Raw genomic sequence first — 16,740 nt, forward strand, 5'->3', positions numbered from 1 at the left:
TTAACGGTTTTTGTGAAATTTGGCATCAAATATTTTAAATGGCCGCCATTTTGAAACGGTTAAAGATTTTTTAGTATAATTTCTAACAATAATAGGTCTTAATAAGGTTAACATTTTTGCAAAATATCAAAGCTGTATCTCAAACCGTGTAGGAGTTATTATTGTTTATGTAAAAAACACATAAATGCCGACAGTCGGTAAACTAGACACCACAGACCCATGTTCCTATGGTGAAATGTGTTTGTCTTGACCTAAGGAATAACGCTATATACAAGTGTCCAGAGAGTTACGGGACACCCTGTATAATATAAAAGGCATATGTTTACCAAATTTGGTACTAGATCACATAACATTCTTTTAGCGAATTTCCCATATAGGGAATAAGCTATTACCGTAGGTCCCATGGTAAGACCTAGACCCGGGACTGATTTACTTTTTCGTTTTGAGGTCCCCAGATTCCAAAAACACCATCCGTTCAAATTCATATATATATTAGAGCTTTAAAAAATAAATAATTTTGTATATTGAAGCATGGTTGTATGTCCAACGGTTACAGAGATACCGGTAATCAAAAAATTGTAAATATAAAATTCCTATGTTATTTATATGGAGAATAAATAAACCGAAAATTGTAGTTTGCTTGTTTATAAATATATTTAAATCAAATTTGGCAATTTTGTTTATTTCCTACTAACCTATCAACATTTCAACACCTCAATATCTTCTTCATAGCAGCAAACCTAATTACTCACTAAAATTAATGTTATTTAAATAGGAAATAAATTTGACAATTTTTAAGGAATACTTCATTACAAATCCAGCCAGGTAAATGGAAATTTGCTTAGTCTGCAGGTTTGCTGGTGGAGTATTTTTTAGTTTATCTCAGTTATTCAAACAAAATCGTGAATTTTACGAACTAAATCTGTTTGTGGTCAACAACTCTTGAGTTCCAGCAATAAACACAAATTCTCGCAAATGTACAATCGCCTCAGTTTGCATATCTCAGACTAAGCATAGGGAAAGTGTAGCACAGTTTGCTGAAGTACCTCATTGCAAATTATAGGTTTGCGACTCGGCACAGATTTCCTTAATTACATGATCAGTCACCATCTGCATTCATCAAGATGAATTAAAACAGCCGCATTGGAGGAAAATAGAGGAGTCATGGCGATTATCAAGGACATTTGAAAGTGCTGCTTTCAGATCCTTAGACCTCTCGTGAGCTAAGCTTGTTTTATGTGTACAACTTTCAAAAGGAACTGTCTTCTTAGAGGTGCTAATAAGCAAAACAATTTGATTTAAATTTGATGAGTTGGATATGGAATTTTAATATGATAATAGTGGTTTATTTATGTTTTTTTATGTGAACCTAAAAACTACTGAACTGTCTGGGAAAAAATTTAACAGTAGATCATGGACCCAACCAACATTGGTCTATTTGTTCTTAAAATCCCTTTGGGCTATAGGCCTACTCTGTGATTGTTTGTAGTGTTGAGATTTTTGGAAAATATTGATTCTTCCCCTAGACTCTAGTACGGAACCATTCTTACATATTATTTCAGGTACCTAGAGGGCTGTTACATTATCACTTAGATAAAATTCATTGGTGATTGGCGGGATTCGAACCTGGAACCTCAATGGGGTTGAAGCCTTGCGCTCTACCACTAGACTAGTTCGTTCAAATAGGAAAATATTGATTAGTACTCATGTCCATAAATGAAAAAACTCAATGTTAACATTGGGAATAGTTCAATTTCTTATAATATTTCAATTCTATAAATATTTACTTTAGTTACTTCAGTAAATTCTTTTACCAAATGTGTTTGTTAAAAAAAATAGTTTTAATAAATAAACTTATCGCTTAAGACCTTATTTAGATTGTTTTAATTATTGAAAACCGCACAAACACGGTTACAATATTTCTTACCAATAAAATATTCAATTAACAGTTTTTCATATGAAAAGGTTTATTGATGTTAAAATATTTAGTACCCAAACTCATAAATAGATATGTATTATAATTTCACCAAATTTAACATTTTTAGCTCCCTTGAGATGAAGTAGTACATAATTAATACGGTACACAATTTGTTCAACGTCATCCGTGTGCACTTTTATGACATTTGTAAAAATTTGAGTAGTTAAAAAGTAAAATTTTAATGACTAGCCAGCAAATTTAAATTTGTCTTTTTACCAACAATCCCAGTACAATATTTTCATAAAATTGCTTCACACTTTTGTATGTAAAATTTTACTTCCACTTGAATGTTTTAATTTTTACATTGATGTTGCATTAAACTTGTAACTCATACAAATAGAAGTGATTTCCTCTCTCAGATGAAAACAATTTACAAAACACTAATCAGCAAATCACATTATCTTTAACCCTGAAAGCCCAAAGTGCAGATTGTTCTTGTTTATTTTCTATGACTTTAATTATTTCTATACTTGTCCTCAAAACAGCAGTTATTAATGAACTAGCTGTTACCCACGGGCTTCACCCCGTTTGACTTCATAAGTACTAGTGTACCTGTTGCTCGAATTCGAGCAATTGCGAAGCATTACAGGCGACTCAAAGATTATGGAAATACTCACGATCTACACAACAGTTTGATATAATCAAAATCTTTTGTAAATATCGTATCTTTTTTCAAAAAGACGATCTTGTTTTTTTAGTGTTTTTAGTGTAAAAAAAACATTATTTCTATTTCTTTTACTTGGTTGTGTTCTATGACTTTTTCTATGTTTCCATTGTTTGCAAATCGGTTATTTAAATGATTGCTCAAGAAATGTAGCACAGTGTTAATTCAGTTTTATTTTTAGCCTATATCAAATTTTCCAAGATTTCTCGCTCTTTTCCATTGTAATAATTACACCAACCCAAGTTTCGTCTACAGATGCAATATGCCAAAGAATATCACCTACGTACAATCTCCAAGAAGTGGTAAAAAAGGCAGAAACCAACCCATACAATAGATATAAGTTAACTCCATAAGAAATAATTTTAAAAGTTACTGTGATATTAGGATTTTCCACTGATTTGGTAATAGAACATTATATTGCAAAACATGACACGATGCAGAAGAAAATCAATTTTAAAATCTGAAAAATCCATTGCAAATACTGTACTTCATTTTGACAAATTCAATAAATCACAATTTAAATATTAACAGCTGTTGCATTAAAAAGTAGTGTAGAATTATGCATATGGTCGTAATGTAAACAAATCTGAAGAGGCAACTTTAAAGGCTTCTCGGGCAGAGCCCCAAGGGAATTTACCTCTTTCCTCTTTTGATGGCTCATATACAGACCAAGACCTTTCTTTAGAGACCCCTACCAAGTTTCTACGCCCAGCCGTTCTCTCAAATTAGCTGTGACAAAAACCCCGTTTTCCTCCATAAGAATAACATGGGATGGGAATTTAAAGGCCACATGGGAAGAGCCCCAAGGGAATTCACCATGTTTCTCTTTTGATGGCTCATCTACAGACCAAGACCTTTCTTAAGACACCTCTACCGAGTTTCTACGCCTAGCCGTTCTCTCAAAATAGCTGTGACAAAGAAAAACAGTTTCAAATTAATATATAGATTATTAAAACTATTTTGATTGGTTAAGTTAAGCTGAAATAAACAAAACAGAATACAGTAATACAAACAAATAATCACACCTGATTTTAATAAGGTAATAACTTGAAAGAATAATAAACAAATAAGTACAGCTGAAGTATTTTTTACATAAAGTATATGGAAAGTTCCCTTTAAAAAGGAATTACGACCTTAAAGGGCAATTTATGAAATAATGGATAGTTTTGCGCAAGGTTTCTCGTCATAACGAACATTTTGAGTACAAAGGTTTATGGGGGTGTGACTTTAAGTTTTTTCAAAAGTTCATGGGTACATTGGGCTTGATATATGGATGGTAATATCCAGGATATAAACTGAAGTCATAATGCTTGAAGATTTTATAAACAGTTGTTAGAACATGTTTTGAAACTTTTAAAAACATAATAATTAATTTTTAATTTATTTAAAACACATAAAAAGGTAAATAAAATTAGTTATTTTTAGGAATGTGTTTAAGTCCATAATTATCTTCAGCCTTTTAGTGCCCAACAGACATTGTAAATTGGATAAACGTTATTTTGTCATCAAACATCATTCATAAAATGTAGTAGATCGTGTCAATAAATAGTAGAGCAAGGTAAATGCAATCAAGCAACAGCCATAAAAGGCTCACATGCAAGATAAATTAGGTATAAGACCAATTACAGTTATTAATAATAATACAGGCAAGCTTACTCAATAATATGCACTAGAAATTACAGTAGGCCTATAAAACTAGTTAAATCACAGTGGCATACTTGAATAATTTAGTACAGGCAAGCAAGCAAGCAATGAAAGTAAAAATAAAATCACAGTATAAAACTATACATGAGTGTAATATATTATCGTAAGCCAAAACTTGCATAGTAATTATTTTATTTAGTTTGAATGTTGACTTAGTTAACTTTCAAAGCAACATAAAATCAAAATACTACACACAAACAACAATTTTGTATAACCTTAATCAGTCAGTGAATTGTTATTCTTCAACCTTTTAAGTTGATCAGTTCACAATTTAAATTAAGAAACGTAAAGCACATCAAGTAGTACCTGGAAGCAGAACTCCAGTCACAAACACTAACACAAACCACGGACTCATGATGGTGTGTATACTTGTATGTGTGTGTGTGTGTGTGTGTGTAAGGTACTGAAGACCTTGACGCCTCAGCGGCTAACTGAAGACTGAACTCTGAAGATGTTTAGGTTAGGTTCATGGTTGTGGTTGTAGTCTACGTCATGTAGGAAATCCACAATGACGTCCCAAACTCGGGCGACGGGGTGGGGAGTCGGTTGCGATTTTCTAAATCGGTTAATTAATCGGTATGTGATCAGATAAACTCGTTTAGTCCGGGTGGGGAATCGATATTTGCGGTATTGTAAATCGTTGTATTACCAGATTAACTTTTTTAGTCCGGGTGGGGAATTGATTATTTCGATATTACAAATCGAACTAGTATCAAATAAACTCGTTACCGGATGGAAAAAATATAATTGCGATGGTTTAAATCGATTTATCATATTAAACTCGTGTAGTCTGGGTGGAAAATCGACAATTGCGATATTGTAAATCGATTTTGCATCAATTAAACTCGTTTAGTCCATTATCGGATATTGGTACAGATATCAAATGATGATTAGAAAAAGTATTTACTTTTACTACCCCATTGACCTTGATTCACGATTGTGCATTCACGGTCAAAGATAATTATTTCTATCGTAATCATTTGCCTGTTGAAACGGAACGAAGATTTCAGTAAAATGGACGACAAAAAACTAACACCAACAAAACTATCATTTAATCCTGCTCGATCAAACGCTGATTAAGATGTGCTAACGCCAGGGGAAGGTATGAGTATGTTAGTAGTTTGTCATGAGAAGTATTTAAACGGTTTGACGTTTTCAGCTTAAAAAGTTATTTTCAATTTCGTGCTGCATGAAACAGCTGTAGTTACATTATTTGTAACAATGCATTATTCCAACAATAAAAACCTAACTTAAACATTGGTTTTGTTAATCCCAGATGGATCTATAGTTATTTGTACAACTAGTGAGAAAAGTGAGCAATTGACTCACTCGAGGAGGAATGGTTCCTCGAGTGAGGCAATTGTAGCCTACTTTGAACTCGAGTTGCACATTATACTTTTCCTACAGTTACCATAAAACAAATAAATTGGTGAAGAAACGTAACCTATTTTTACACAGAAGTGAACTTTTAATATAACATTAAATGTGAAGTGACAAATACAACAGTACAACAGCCGACCAGCTGATTTACAGCCAGTGCTGCCAACGTATTTCGCGCGCATACGACGTTGCCTGCATGTTACGCGCTCACTATTACGTGCCTTCACGTTGCAAATCTGGAGTGAGACAAAGTAATTAGAGTGAGACAATTGGCCACTTTGCTTTCTCAAATCAGTGAGAGAACATGTACATTGTTAGGTAACTGTAGGAAAAAGTATTTACTTTTACTACCCCATTGACCTTGATTCACGATTGTGCATTCACGGTCAAAGATAATTATCTCTATCGCAATCATTTGCCTGTTGAAACGGAACGAAGATTTCAGTAAAATGGGCGACAAAAAACTATCACCAACAAAACTATCATTTAATCCTGCTCGATCAAACGTTGATTAAGAAGTGCTAACGCCAGGGGAAGGTATGAGTAAGTGTTAGTAGTTTGTCATGAGAAGTATTTAAACGGTTTGACGTTTTAAAACTGAAATTGAAACAGCTGTAGTTACAGTATTTGTAACAATGTATTATTCCAACAATAAAAACCTAACTTAAACATTGGTTTTGTTAATCCCAGATGGATCTAAAGTGTTTTTCGTCATACTATACTCAAGCAAAAACAGCCGTTTTTAATAGATACGTTGCGGGTCAAAGTAGGCCTTACTCCCTAATAAATGAAAATCAGCTGTTCTAAACTAGATTGTAAGCATTGTTTATTGATTTATTTAGTCGATTGCAGCTCATCGTTGCATTATTGTCAATTGTTTGACATATCGATGGTATAATGTACAGTAAAACTATTGCAATAGTTGGAATAGTGTTTTTTGATTGAGTCACTTACTAAACAGCTGCTTGTTTGCATTACCAAAATTTAAAAAATAAGTTAGAAATCATTTTGACAGGTTATCTTTAAATGAGAAGTGTTTTCGTTTTCTAACTCAGCTTGTTAGATAACAATGCATTATGACGAAAAATATAGTTCATCACACGGGCTAAAAGTGTCTTTTCGCTCTAGTGATAGTATTATAATATTTATGGTTCAAAACCGGAAACCTGTCTGATCATTGGGATTTCAATAAATTTATTGGTTTTGACTAAGACTAAGGAAGGGACCAGCTGATTTCAGTGACAAATCTGTCATATCATTATTTGAAAACTAGTTCACCCATCTTCTATAGGTGTGTCGGTACATAACAATTTAATCATTTAGCGGTAATATTCGATACGTAATCGATCAATACATCGATATTAGACCGATATAATATTTTACCGATATTTTATCGCAGAACCTGTGGGAATTTCGCCCTAATTCTATAGAAACGGTCACCGTTCTCCTTGTACATGTTCGCGGAATCTGCCAGACGCGGTTGCGGGAAACCCTTGAAAGTAGACTACGAAACTTGTGTACCGTAGGATTCCGGGAATATGGTCTAAAAAAACTCGGAAAGTACAAACCTAAAAGGGCACTCCTGGAATTGTTGGGGTAATTTTGATCTGATCTAAACGTTTTTTTGTTGGCTAAGATAACCAAAAGTTTTTTGTAAGTACCTGTAATTTATTTTAAACGAATTACCAAAACGTAATTAAGTTTATAGTTGAGCACATCTTAAAGACGTATAATTACCATAACTAAAATGCCTTTGCCTAACTTACTAAATGTATTGGTTTTGGCAAACATTTTCGAATTCGTGTAAAAAGATTTAACTTACTACTAAGTACTAATCAGGGACTACTAAGTGTAATTCGTGCTTTTAAAGGCAATTTTATTTACAATTGTTATTCGTCAATGAAAGCGTTTCACAAACATGAGTGAATAGTCAAATTCTTGTTTGTGTAGTTGGTTTTACGATTTTCACACTGTTTAAGAACGAGTGTGAGTTGTCGCCAACAATATCGTTCCTAATTATTTTTACGAATTTCTTGAAATATTAATAGATAACTTTGGAAACTTGAAATTCAGAGAACCCATGTTTTATAGTCTTTGGGTTAACCGTTAACTTATAATTTATTAGGGCTGCAACATATTTAGAAATATATTTGTAATTCACAAAGTTACTTCTGTGTTGCAGCGAGCAATACTGTTCTAATTTATGTAACCTGTTGTGTAGTTACTGGTGCAAATTTGTAGAGTTTTTGTACGGTCACCGATATAGGAAATCGCATCGTGTCCTTGTTTGAAATTAAAAGGATCGATTGAAATTTTAAAAATCCATGACTTAGCATAGCGTTTTTGTTGTTTATTTGGAAAGGTTGACGTTTGGATGTCGATTGTCGATGTCTCAATTAGGCTATGACGTAGGCAGAGTTCGTTGTCCCTGGCAACGGTGGTGGTAAACCGCAAGTGATCAGTGTTTTCCTCAATATGATGAGGTATTCTGCGTCTTTGAAGAACAATACTGTTTTAATGGTTTTACTTAACAAGCAAATCAGATGCTCGTTCTCTTTGGTTGATAGACAATAGACAATATACTGTTGATAATGTTTCAACGAATTACGTAATGGTTGTCATCTAGATAACATTATAGACCTACCCACTATGATCCATGCCGGTTCCTGTTATAATATCCGTGGGCCTACCGAAGCAATACGGCAAACCGCGATGGTTCCCATGAAGAGATATTCTGTATTTACTTTCTACCTAGGCTACATATTGTGGAGAAAGTATTGTTGTCGTAAACATTTTCGAGTTTGAGTTTTGAGTGGATAAATCTGTTTTGAGTCCCCCTGTACCCCAAAAGTGGTTTTCGAAGTGATGTCTGTGTGGATGTGTTCAGAGCTACAGACCACGCATGTGGTCCGATTTTGAAAAAAATTGGTATATGGGTAGGCCTACTAGTCCTTGGTATCTTCAGGCGATTATTTTGACTTTTGCTTTATGATTTTTCATATTACTTTTACCATAAATCTCATAAAATAACGGTAAAATCTTATATTTAAAAAAACTGCTCGAACAGTTTTAATTACAATTTAGTATGTTATAGTTCTTTTGACTTTGACCATAATTGTACCCCCATTGCTGTACAAATTATGGTTAAAAAACTATAGTGACGTTTGTTGATTTCCTCCATAAAATATCAAATTTTGTTTTATTGTATCAATTTGTATTATATTTATGTACAGGTTAAGTATAAAAAAGGGCCATGTGGCTGTAACCTGACATAAGCCTGTCTTAATAAACTATTTTTAATTTCGTTTGATTTTCATAGTTACTCCCGCCTACCCATGATAAGGGTTGTTATCACTGATAACCGATTATTTGAAGGACAGCTCTAAAAATCGTGTGCTCCCGCTATCTCCGCGTTCCGCCACCTCCGGACCCAAATATGTCCCGCCACCCCTCTTGAGCGCCAAATTCTTGAGTGACCCTTATAACCCTGTCATCGCCTGCGTTGGTAGCTGTCATTGCATCCACGGCTGCGAAGCCCCGTGGATGTAAGATTTAATGAAAATTTAACCCGTGGGTTAGGTTAGGTTAGGTGTGATTAGGTTGTGATAATCGCAATGGTTATAATCAATATCATTGTCCTCAAAGGGCACGATAGTCCGCAACGGCACTGTTGTGTGTAATTTGTGAAGTGTGCCGTGTTTTTAATGAAAACTACCAAACAATAAATTAAATTGACAATCTTAACGGAATGTAAAAGATCAAGATAACATTGTAAAGATAGGCCTACCTACTTAAATGGCGGCTACGAAAAACGCAAGGATTATGTATGTATACACAACCTATTCTGTGTTTTAAAGGACCGTTAACACTTGAACCGTTGAACGTGCTTCTCTAATCTTACATCTTACATCGGCGCTCCTCTTCGCAATCATTACTATCGTGGTAGCATTGTCGTTTAAACGTTACATTTTCAATGCACAAAACGTTGAAACTAATTATTGTTGTAAATTAAATTTTGGCTTATTACTGTATGTTTCCTTAGTCGATGATACGACGGAATTTTTTTCGTACCGTTTTTAAGAAGCAAAATATGTTTAATTATTATTAACGAAAGCCTACAATAAAATGGAGGTTAAGGTTACACAACATCTTTAAAATTAAAAGAGTAATTTTGTACAACCAAATGATTAAAAAAAAAATGTAGGTATACAAGTTGAAGGTTTATTTATTTAAAATAATTAATATTATTTATTTTTGTTAATAGTAATTTTCAAAATAAACTAATATTTTCAGATTATAACGTTTAGAAAATACTAGCTGTGTACCCGTTCTACGCACGGGGATCTTATAATATTCAGTTGAAACCTTCTTATATAAAGAACAGCAGTTGGTTTGCATATTTTAAGATATGCTGGCCAAACTATTATACATAGCTTCATTTTATGTTGTTTTTTGTTGTTCCGGATCGGTATGACAATCAATAAAAGGTTAAATTACCTCTGTGTCTGCCGGTCGATCCTATAACGGTAGGCTTACTTTTATTTTTACTATCTGATCTCGTTTGCATGGCTCAATCACGTCCTGGTTGAAGTTCGTTCGCTACGCTCACTCACCTGTATGTTGGAGCTCGTTCGCTGCGCTCACTTTCCTTCAGGTTAGCTCGTTCGCTACGCTCACTTGCCTTCAGGTTAGCTCGTTCGCTACGCTCACTCGCCTCCAGGTTGCAAATTAGCTGTTGTCATAAATGTAAAAGAAATAATAGTGCTAGTGCTGCACCCTGTTGGTAATCCTTGTAACTTTAATGCTATTGAACATCACAGAACAGAACCAACTTGTTTAATTGAAACAGCTGTTAAGATTCAATAATTTCATTTCTCATAAGGTTAACATGGGCTTCCAGAAATTCCACGTCAAAAATCGACAAAAACTTGATTTTCAAGGGTTTACTGTTAAATATCTAACTGTCTCATATTCGATGAAATACGTCTAAAACCATCTCATATATGTATAGTATTTGGAAAATAAGTTTCAGGCGGGACAGTGCTATAGTTATTGAGGAGTAGTTGTAATAAAGTGCGTATTTTAGCGTTACCAAGAGAATGACAGATAGACAGACAGACAGACAGACAGACAGACAGACAGAAATTGAGATAAGGTTTGATTCGGTTTCTCTGACCTATGAAATGTAAAAATAACCAAAAAGTTCATTATTCTAAGCAATGTACAGACAAAACTCTAATTTTATTTATATAGATTTAACTTTTAGTCACATTCTATTGATTTATTTGTATATTTATTGGATAGTACTTTTTTAAGGATATTTTTAAGGAGTTTATGCTTTAAACATTTCATGTTGTTGAATCTAATAGTGCTGGAGGTGGATGAATTCGATCCAAGCACTCTAATTATTCAGTGGAAAGCCAGGAATACAGGTGTCCCGCAAGTTAGTAAAAAATATAGGAACAAATTTAATTAATTGGTCAAAGAAAAACAAAAATAATGAATTTGCGTAGCATACGTAATCTTTAATACAATTTATTTTGGTCAAAAATGTCTCGTTAGCAAAATATCTGCCATTTTGTTTTATTGTTTTTACATTTATATCTTAGAAACTATTGAATATATCTTTATGAAATTCTGTATAGGGTACAGTTATCAAGTTACAAGCTGTTTTAGGAAAAATATACATTAAAAATATTTTTTTATTTAAATATGTTGGCTACTTTAATTTTTATAACTAAAATTAAAAAAAAATCCAAGAACACTTTTATTTTGTAGTTACAGTTTCCTATCAACAAAATCAAGTTTAAAAAGGCCAAATAATAAATAAGGAATCTAGATTTTTAGTTAGTTGTGGAGGCCAGGGAAAATAGGTCTAAGCAGTTACAAGAGTAGGGTCCCATTTATTACAGAAGGCCTTATTTTAGCCTAAAAATTGGGATTTCGCAGATATTCATTATTTGATCCCTTTTAACTTGATGTTGTTTGAAAGGAAATTTAAAATGCCAAATAAAAGTGTTCATGGAGTTTCTTGATAAAATCAGCAATATTTAATCTATTTCAGTTATAAAAAACATTAAAATAACTGCCATTTGAAAACCAAAAATATTTTTTTTATAATTACTTTTTTTTAACCAGCTTGTGATTTAAATAAATACAACGGAGAAAAATTACGGAAATCTTGCTAACAAACCCTAATTAGATATTTTTAGAAAAATGTTGTTCTTAATTCTTTTTACCCATCAAGCCAATTTGTAAATTGTTTTATTTACTTGCAGGACACCCTGTATAATAATACATCACACTCCGAAGTAAGATACATTTCATAAGATTCATTCCTAGGCTAGCAATTCACTCTGTACTTTTCATATGTTAATAGTCAAGGCTACCTACAAACATTTTCCCGAATAAACTGTTTCTATACCTTGACCATGATTAAAAGCTACCTCCATTGCCAGTATTTTGTAATAATCTCAACTCAACTATAGCGGTTGGCTGGACTTGATGCTGGACCTCTCTCTGGTATACATGTGATGTAGTGGTGAGAGCATATTTCAGTTCCGAAAGCCTGGGTTTGAATTTCTCCAATTATGAATAGCTTCAACCTTTAATCCATGTGATTATGCTGCATACTACTCGTCCTACTGGTTTGGAGCCAGTTTTAAGATGTAGGCCCAAGTATCCAGTAAAATACCCCTGGTGCAGCAAACCTGCAGACTAAGCCAATTCCCATTTGCCTGATTGGATTTTCACTGAAATATTCCCTTAAGCATGTTAGATTTGATTTATTCCCTATTTAAAAAGTTTAGTGAGTCCTTAGGTTTGCTGCTACAAGGAGTGTTGTAAAGTGTGTTTTCTAATTAAATGTTAAAAGCTTGGTATGAAATAAAATAGATTTACAAAATTAGATTAAAACATATCAATAAACAAGCAATCTAGAATAGTTTATTTATTTATCATGAAAATAACATAAACACTTTAAATTTATAGTTTTTTTTTTTTTCTCAATAACCATTTGGCACAAAATAACACTTTGTTGTAAAATAGCACTTTATTTCTTTGTGCTCTAGAAAAAGGTTTGGAAAGAATCTGCAAAATTTCATATTTAGAGGGTAAAAAATGAGAAAAAAAACATTTTTGCTCTTAAAAACTCTCTCCGACAATCCACACTCCACGGAAATCACTTGAAAACCAAAACAGAATTTTAGCATAGTATTTAGAAATGTAATCACTGGTCTCAAATCTTTCCCGCAAAAGTTGTTTCAGTACCGCCCACTTTCTGAGGATCTAGTCCAGTGAAACTGATGTGCTGACAAAAATTTCCGGTTAAAGAAATGTTACTTATGCTAAGTTTGGTCTAGATAAACCGCTGTCCAGTTAAAAAGTGTGGGTAAGAGGGAGTCTCTACTGAATGTGAATTTGAACGGATGGTGTTTTTGTCCTTTGGGGACATCAAAACAAAACAAAAAGCGGTTGTGGGTCTTCCTAAATTTCTCTTGGTCTATAAAGATTTAGTAATTTGTGTAGACATGAGTTACACATTTATTTATTTCAATGGGAAGTTGTACTAGCTTGGTTTAGACGAGGGTTGTCCGTAAATTAAGGTCTTTGTGAAGCTTCAACCGCAGCCAAGTTAGCGAGTTCAAATCTGTTCATATACTATTCTTATTCCAGCTGGTTTCTGCCTTTGTAGGACAAACAGTTACGTCATGGTATTAAAAAACTTTATTAATTAAATTTGACACTACTTCCAAGTATGAATTATGTTCTGATATTAGGTTTCCGTAGGAAGGCATTCAATTCATGTTGATTACTGTTACAGTTGATGTGTGTGTGAGTAGAAAAGGTTATCGATGTAGAAAATGTGCATAGTGGCTTAGGGAGCTCATAGAAAACCCTTCAGATTTTCACAATGGAGTGTGCAGCAGGTGTTCATCAGTGTATATAGATACAGTGATTGAATTTAAGGAAACTTTGCTAATCGACGTGTTTCAGACTTCCAGGACTGACCTTAGTCGTTGATAGTCTTATAGAGATGTCTCCTATTAGTTCAAAAATCTCTCTCGTTCAGTTACGTTGCGATGTGTAGCAAACACCCATTTAATTAACCACTGCTTCTAATGAGACAGACAACATTCGACTTACACAAAGAAAAAAAACATTTTGCATAAGTGGAACACCCCATTCAAATACACTCCACCCCTTGCACACATTTCCTACGTCCAAACACATTACTTAACTCAGGTCTGTTAACTTACAATGGATTTTAATAGTGCTTGACGACAGAGAATACTGAAATCTCAACTCGGTGCGCAATTTTTCCTTGGCGGAAGCATCAATTTTCTTTCATTACGTTTTTGAATAATATGACGAATATTTTCGTACCAAAAGTGTGCGGAAGGCTAGAATAGAGAATGAAATAAGGAACACGACGTTGAGAATGTCACTGGTTTATGTAACTCTCACATTTTCTGATTGGCTTGTGCAAGAACTTGGTCACCCCTTTCTTAGCTTGGGTCAGATATAGATCCACACCCAACCCGGACAAATTTTAACCTTAGGTCTCCTGGCTGGCAAATTACACTTTACAACACTCAGTCATTGATCTCTCCCAATAGTCTACCGCAATAACAATAAACCAAAAAAACATAAATTATAGTAGTAAGTTTGTCTCTCAGGTAGCAGCATATATCAGGCACAGTTTTCAACCGATTTTGTTGAGCTACGCTCACATAAACACTTGAGAGGTTTATGCTTTGTTATATACCTACACATTATGGCCAATAAATCTTACTTTTGAGCTTGAAGGGCTTATGGGTTGTCCTTGGTTAGTTTCATATTAGTCTGTTTCAAATTTCATTTTACCCCATGAATACTAACAAAATACCGGTATGGATCATAAACATAAACCCCTATACTAACAACATTAATTAACATATGGTTTTGTGTATTTTCGGGCCAAAAAAGTCATCTGTTTATGTTTATGATCCTGGTCTTTTCTAGTATTCGTGTTTTACCCTTAGGTGTTTCTTTGGCAAAACTTTCAAACTACTACGGTAATTTGAAGGAGACTAATTTGATTTGTAAAACTGGATTCTCTTGTTGTATAAAAAGTAGGAGAGAACATTACCTAATAAAACCGTTGGAGGCCAAAATCTTAGGTAGTTGTTTATTTTTAAATGTTTAAAAACCCAACCTTCTTAATTCTATGGCGTCGCTCACAGGAATGATGCAGTTATTGGCTTTAGCTTGAGTGACTCTTTGTATTTCACATAGTAAGCAAATCATTCCGTAGATTTATTGGATGGTTAATGGGTCAGTTCATCAGTAAATAAAGTAAGCATCATAAAGTAGCATTTTTACTCTCTAGGGAGTAAAAATTAGCTGTTATAAACAGTTATAAATTTCGATTTTGGCAATCCCATCCAAAATCCCATCCTCGTCGCCAGTTTTATGTTTGAAGTAAATACATAAATTGATAGGTAAATTTGTTGAATCAAATAGAACTGAACTAATTCATGAGTCAAAAACTATCAACAAAAACAATAATAAAAACAAGTTAAAAGTCAGCTGCAATTTAAATCATTTTCAAGACATATCACTATCGATCAAAATTATTTATCGATTGATTTATTAAGTAAGGTTTTAGCCTATTGTTGTCGATTGTTCGACATATCGATGGTATAATGTACTGTAATACAATTGTAATAAACGAAATGATTGAATCACTTACTTAACAGCTGCTTATTTGCATTAGCAGGATTGAAAACAAGCTAGAAGTCGTTTTGAGAGATTATCTTTACATACAAATAATTTTTTTTTTCTAGCTTTGTTTTTTAGTTAAACCATTGTTGAGCTTAATGATGCAATATGACAAAAAATATAGTTCACCACACAGGCAAAAAGTGACTTTTTAACCCTCGCTCATTTTCCGACCTCAGCTTCGCCTAGATCGTAAAACTTGACCTCGGGTCAAAAAGAGTCGTGATGAAATATACTATTAATATGTTGCTAAATAAATCCACACAATTTAAAAAACAATCAGTTTAATAAAAGAACATTACTTTAGTTCATCAAACCCGTGAATTATGGACTAGCTGGGCATTATTACTATGAATTATATTAATTTATGAGATTACATCATGAATTACATCAAAATTATCGTGCCACACACAAACAATTGTCAAAAGCTGTACAAATTACAAAGCTCAGTTAGGAAAGACAAGACACAACAAGCACCAAGAGTCCAGCCATTGTTAATAGTGTTCTCGTTTACGCACCACCAGTCGGTTCCCCTGTAGTTGGATTTTCTGCAGATGGCTTCCCCGCAGGTTGTGGTGTTTGCTGTGACGTTTCCTGAGGCGTTGACACTACTTTGGCGTTGTCCGGGTTGGTAACTTTTCCGACAAACACGGTCGTCTTCAAACGAGTGTCTTCAATAAAGAACAGGAACGGTCGGTCGAGATTGAAATCGACCATCTCCTCAGCTCCGCCAAACTTGTTGCCGAGATCAACAGCTGAACATAATAAATTAATGTTATCCACATATTTGAAAGGTATTCCAAAGTTCAATAAGCTAATTACAAGGGTTTTCTACAATATTCCACAAAAATGTTAAGACGATCCTTTATTTCAGTGATTTCCTTAATATTCATTTTGACATGGAGTTTTATAGTATTTCTTTGCCTGGAAGAAGTTTAAACCTGGCAAATGTAAATTAAAAGTTTATTAGAACCAAACAAAACTTAATACAGTAGATTGGTGGTTTTTAGTAGGCTACTTTTTACATATCAAAAGTGTGAGTGAACACGTTATTTTTATTAGCAAAATATGCCGGAACTTCATAACACTTCAAACAAAACAATGATCTTGACCTACAGATTTTTTTAAAGTATGCAGATAGGTTTTATACATTGAAATTGTAAATTTTAAACTTTTACAATTCTCATTGTTACACTAGTAGAACTTAGTATGGGAGAAATGCTAAAATCTTTAATAGAAAAGCAGTCAGTAC

The 16,740-nt window shown here is 33.6% G+C and overlaps 2 protein-coding genes across 5 annotated transcripts in view; one reads left to right on the forward strand and one right to left on the reverse strand.

The window, feature by feature from the left end:
- Positions 1-16,740, forward strand: part of LOC128993532 (constitutive coactivator of peroxisome proliferator-activated receptor gamma-like) — a 71,002-nt gene that overhangs the window by 23,575 nt on the left and 30,687 nt on the right. The gene's annotated exons all lie outside the window — the stretch shown is intronic.
- The window catches only part of LOC128993531 (uncharacterized), a 35,675-nt gene that overhangs the window by 8,336 nt on the left and 10,599 nt on the right, over positions 1-16,740 (reverse strand). The window contains exon 8 of the mRNA XM_054417500.1: positions 16,007-16,243. Coding sequence (XP_054273475.1) covers positions 16,007-16,243 — 237 coding nt within the window. The remainder of the gene's footprint in view (positions 1-16,006; positions 16,244-16,740) is intronic.

This window comes from Macrosteles quadrilineatus, unplaced genomic scaffold (genome assembly GCF_028750875.1).
Source record: "Macrosteles quadrilineatus isolate MER2022 unplaced genomic scaffold, UCM_ALF_1.0 Scaffold_4__1_contigs__length_99947679, whole genome shotgun sequence".
In the NCBI taxonomy this organism is placed as follows: Eukaryota; Metazoa; Arthropoda; class Insecta; order Hemiptera; family Cicadellidae; genus Macrosteles; species Macrosteles quadrilineatus.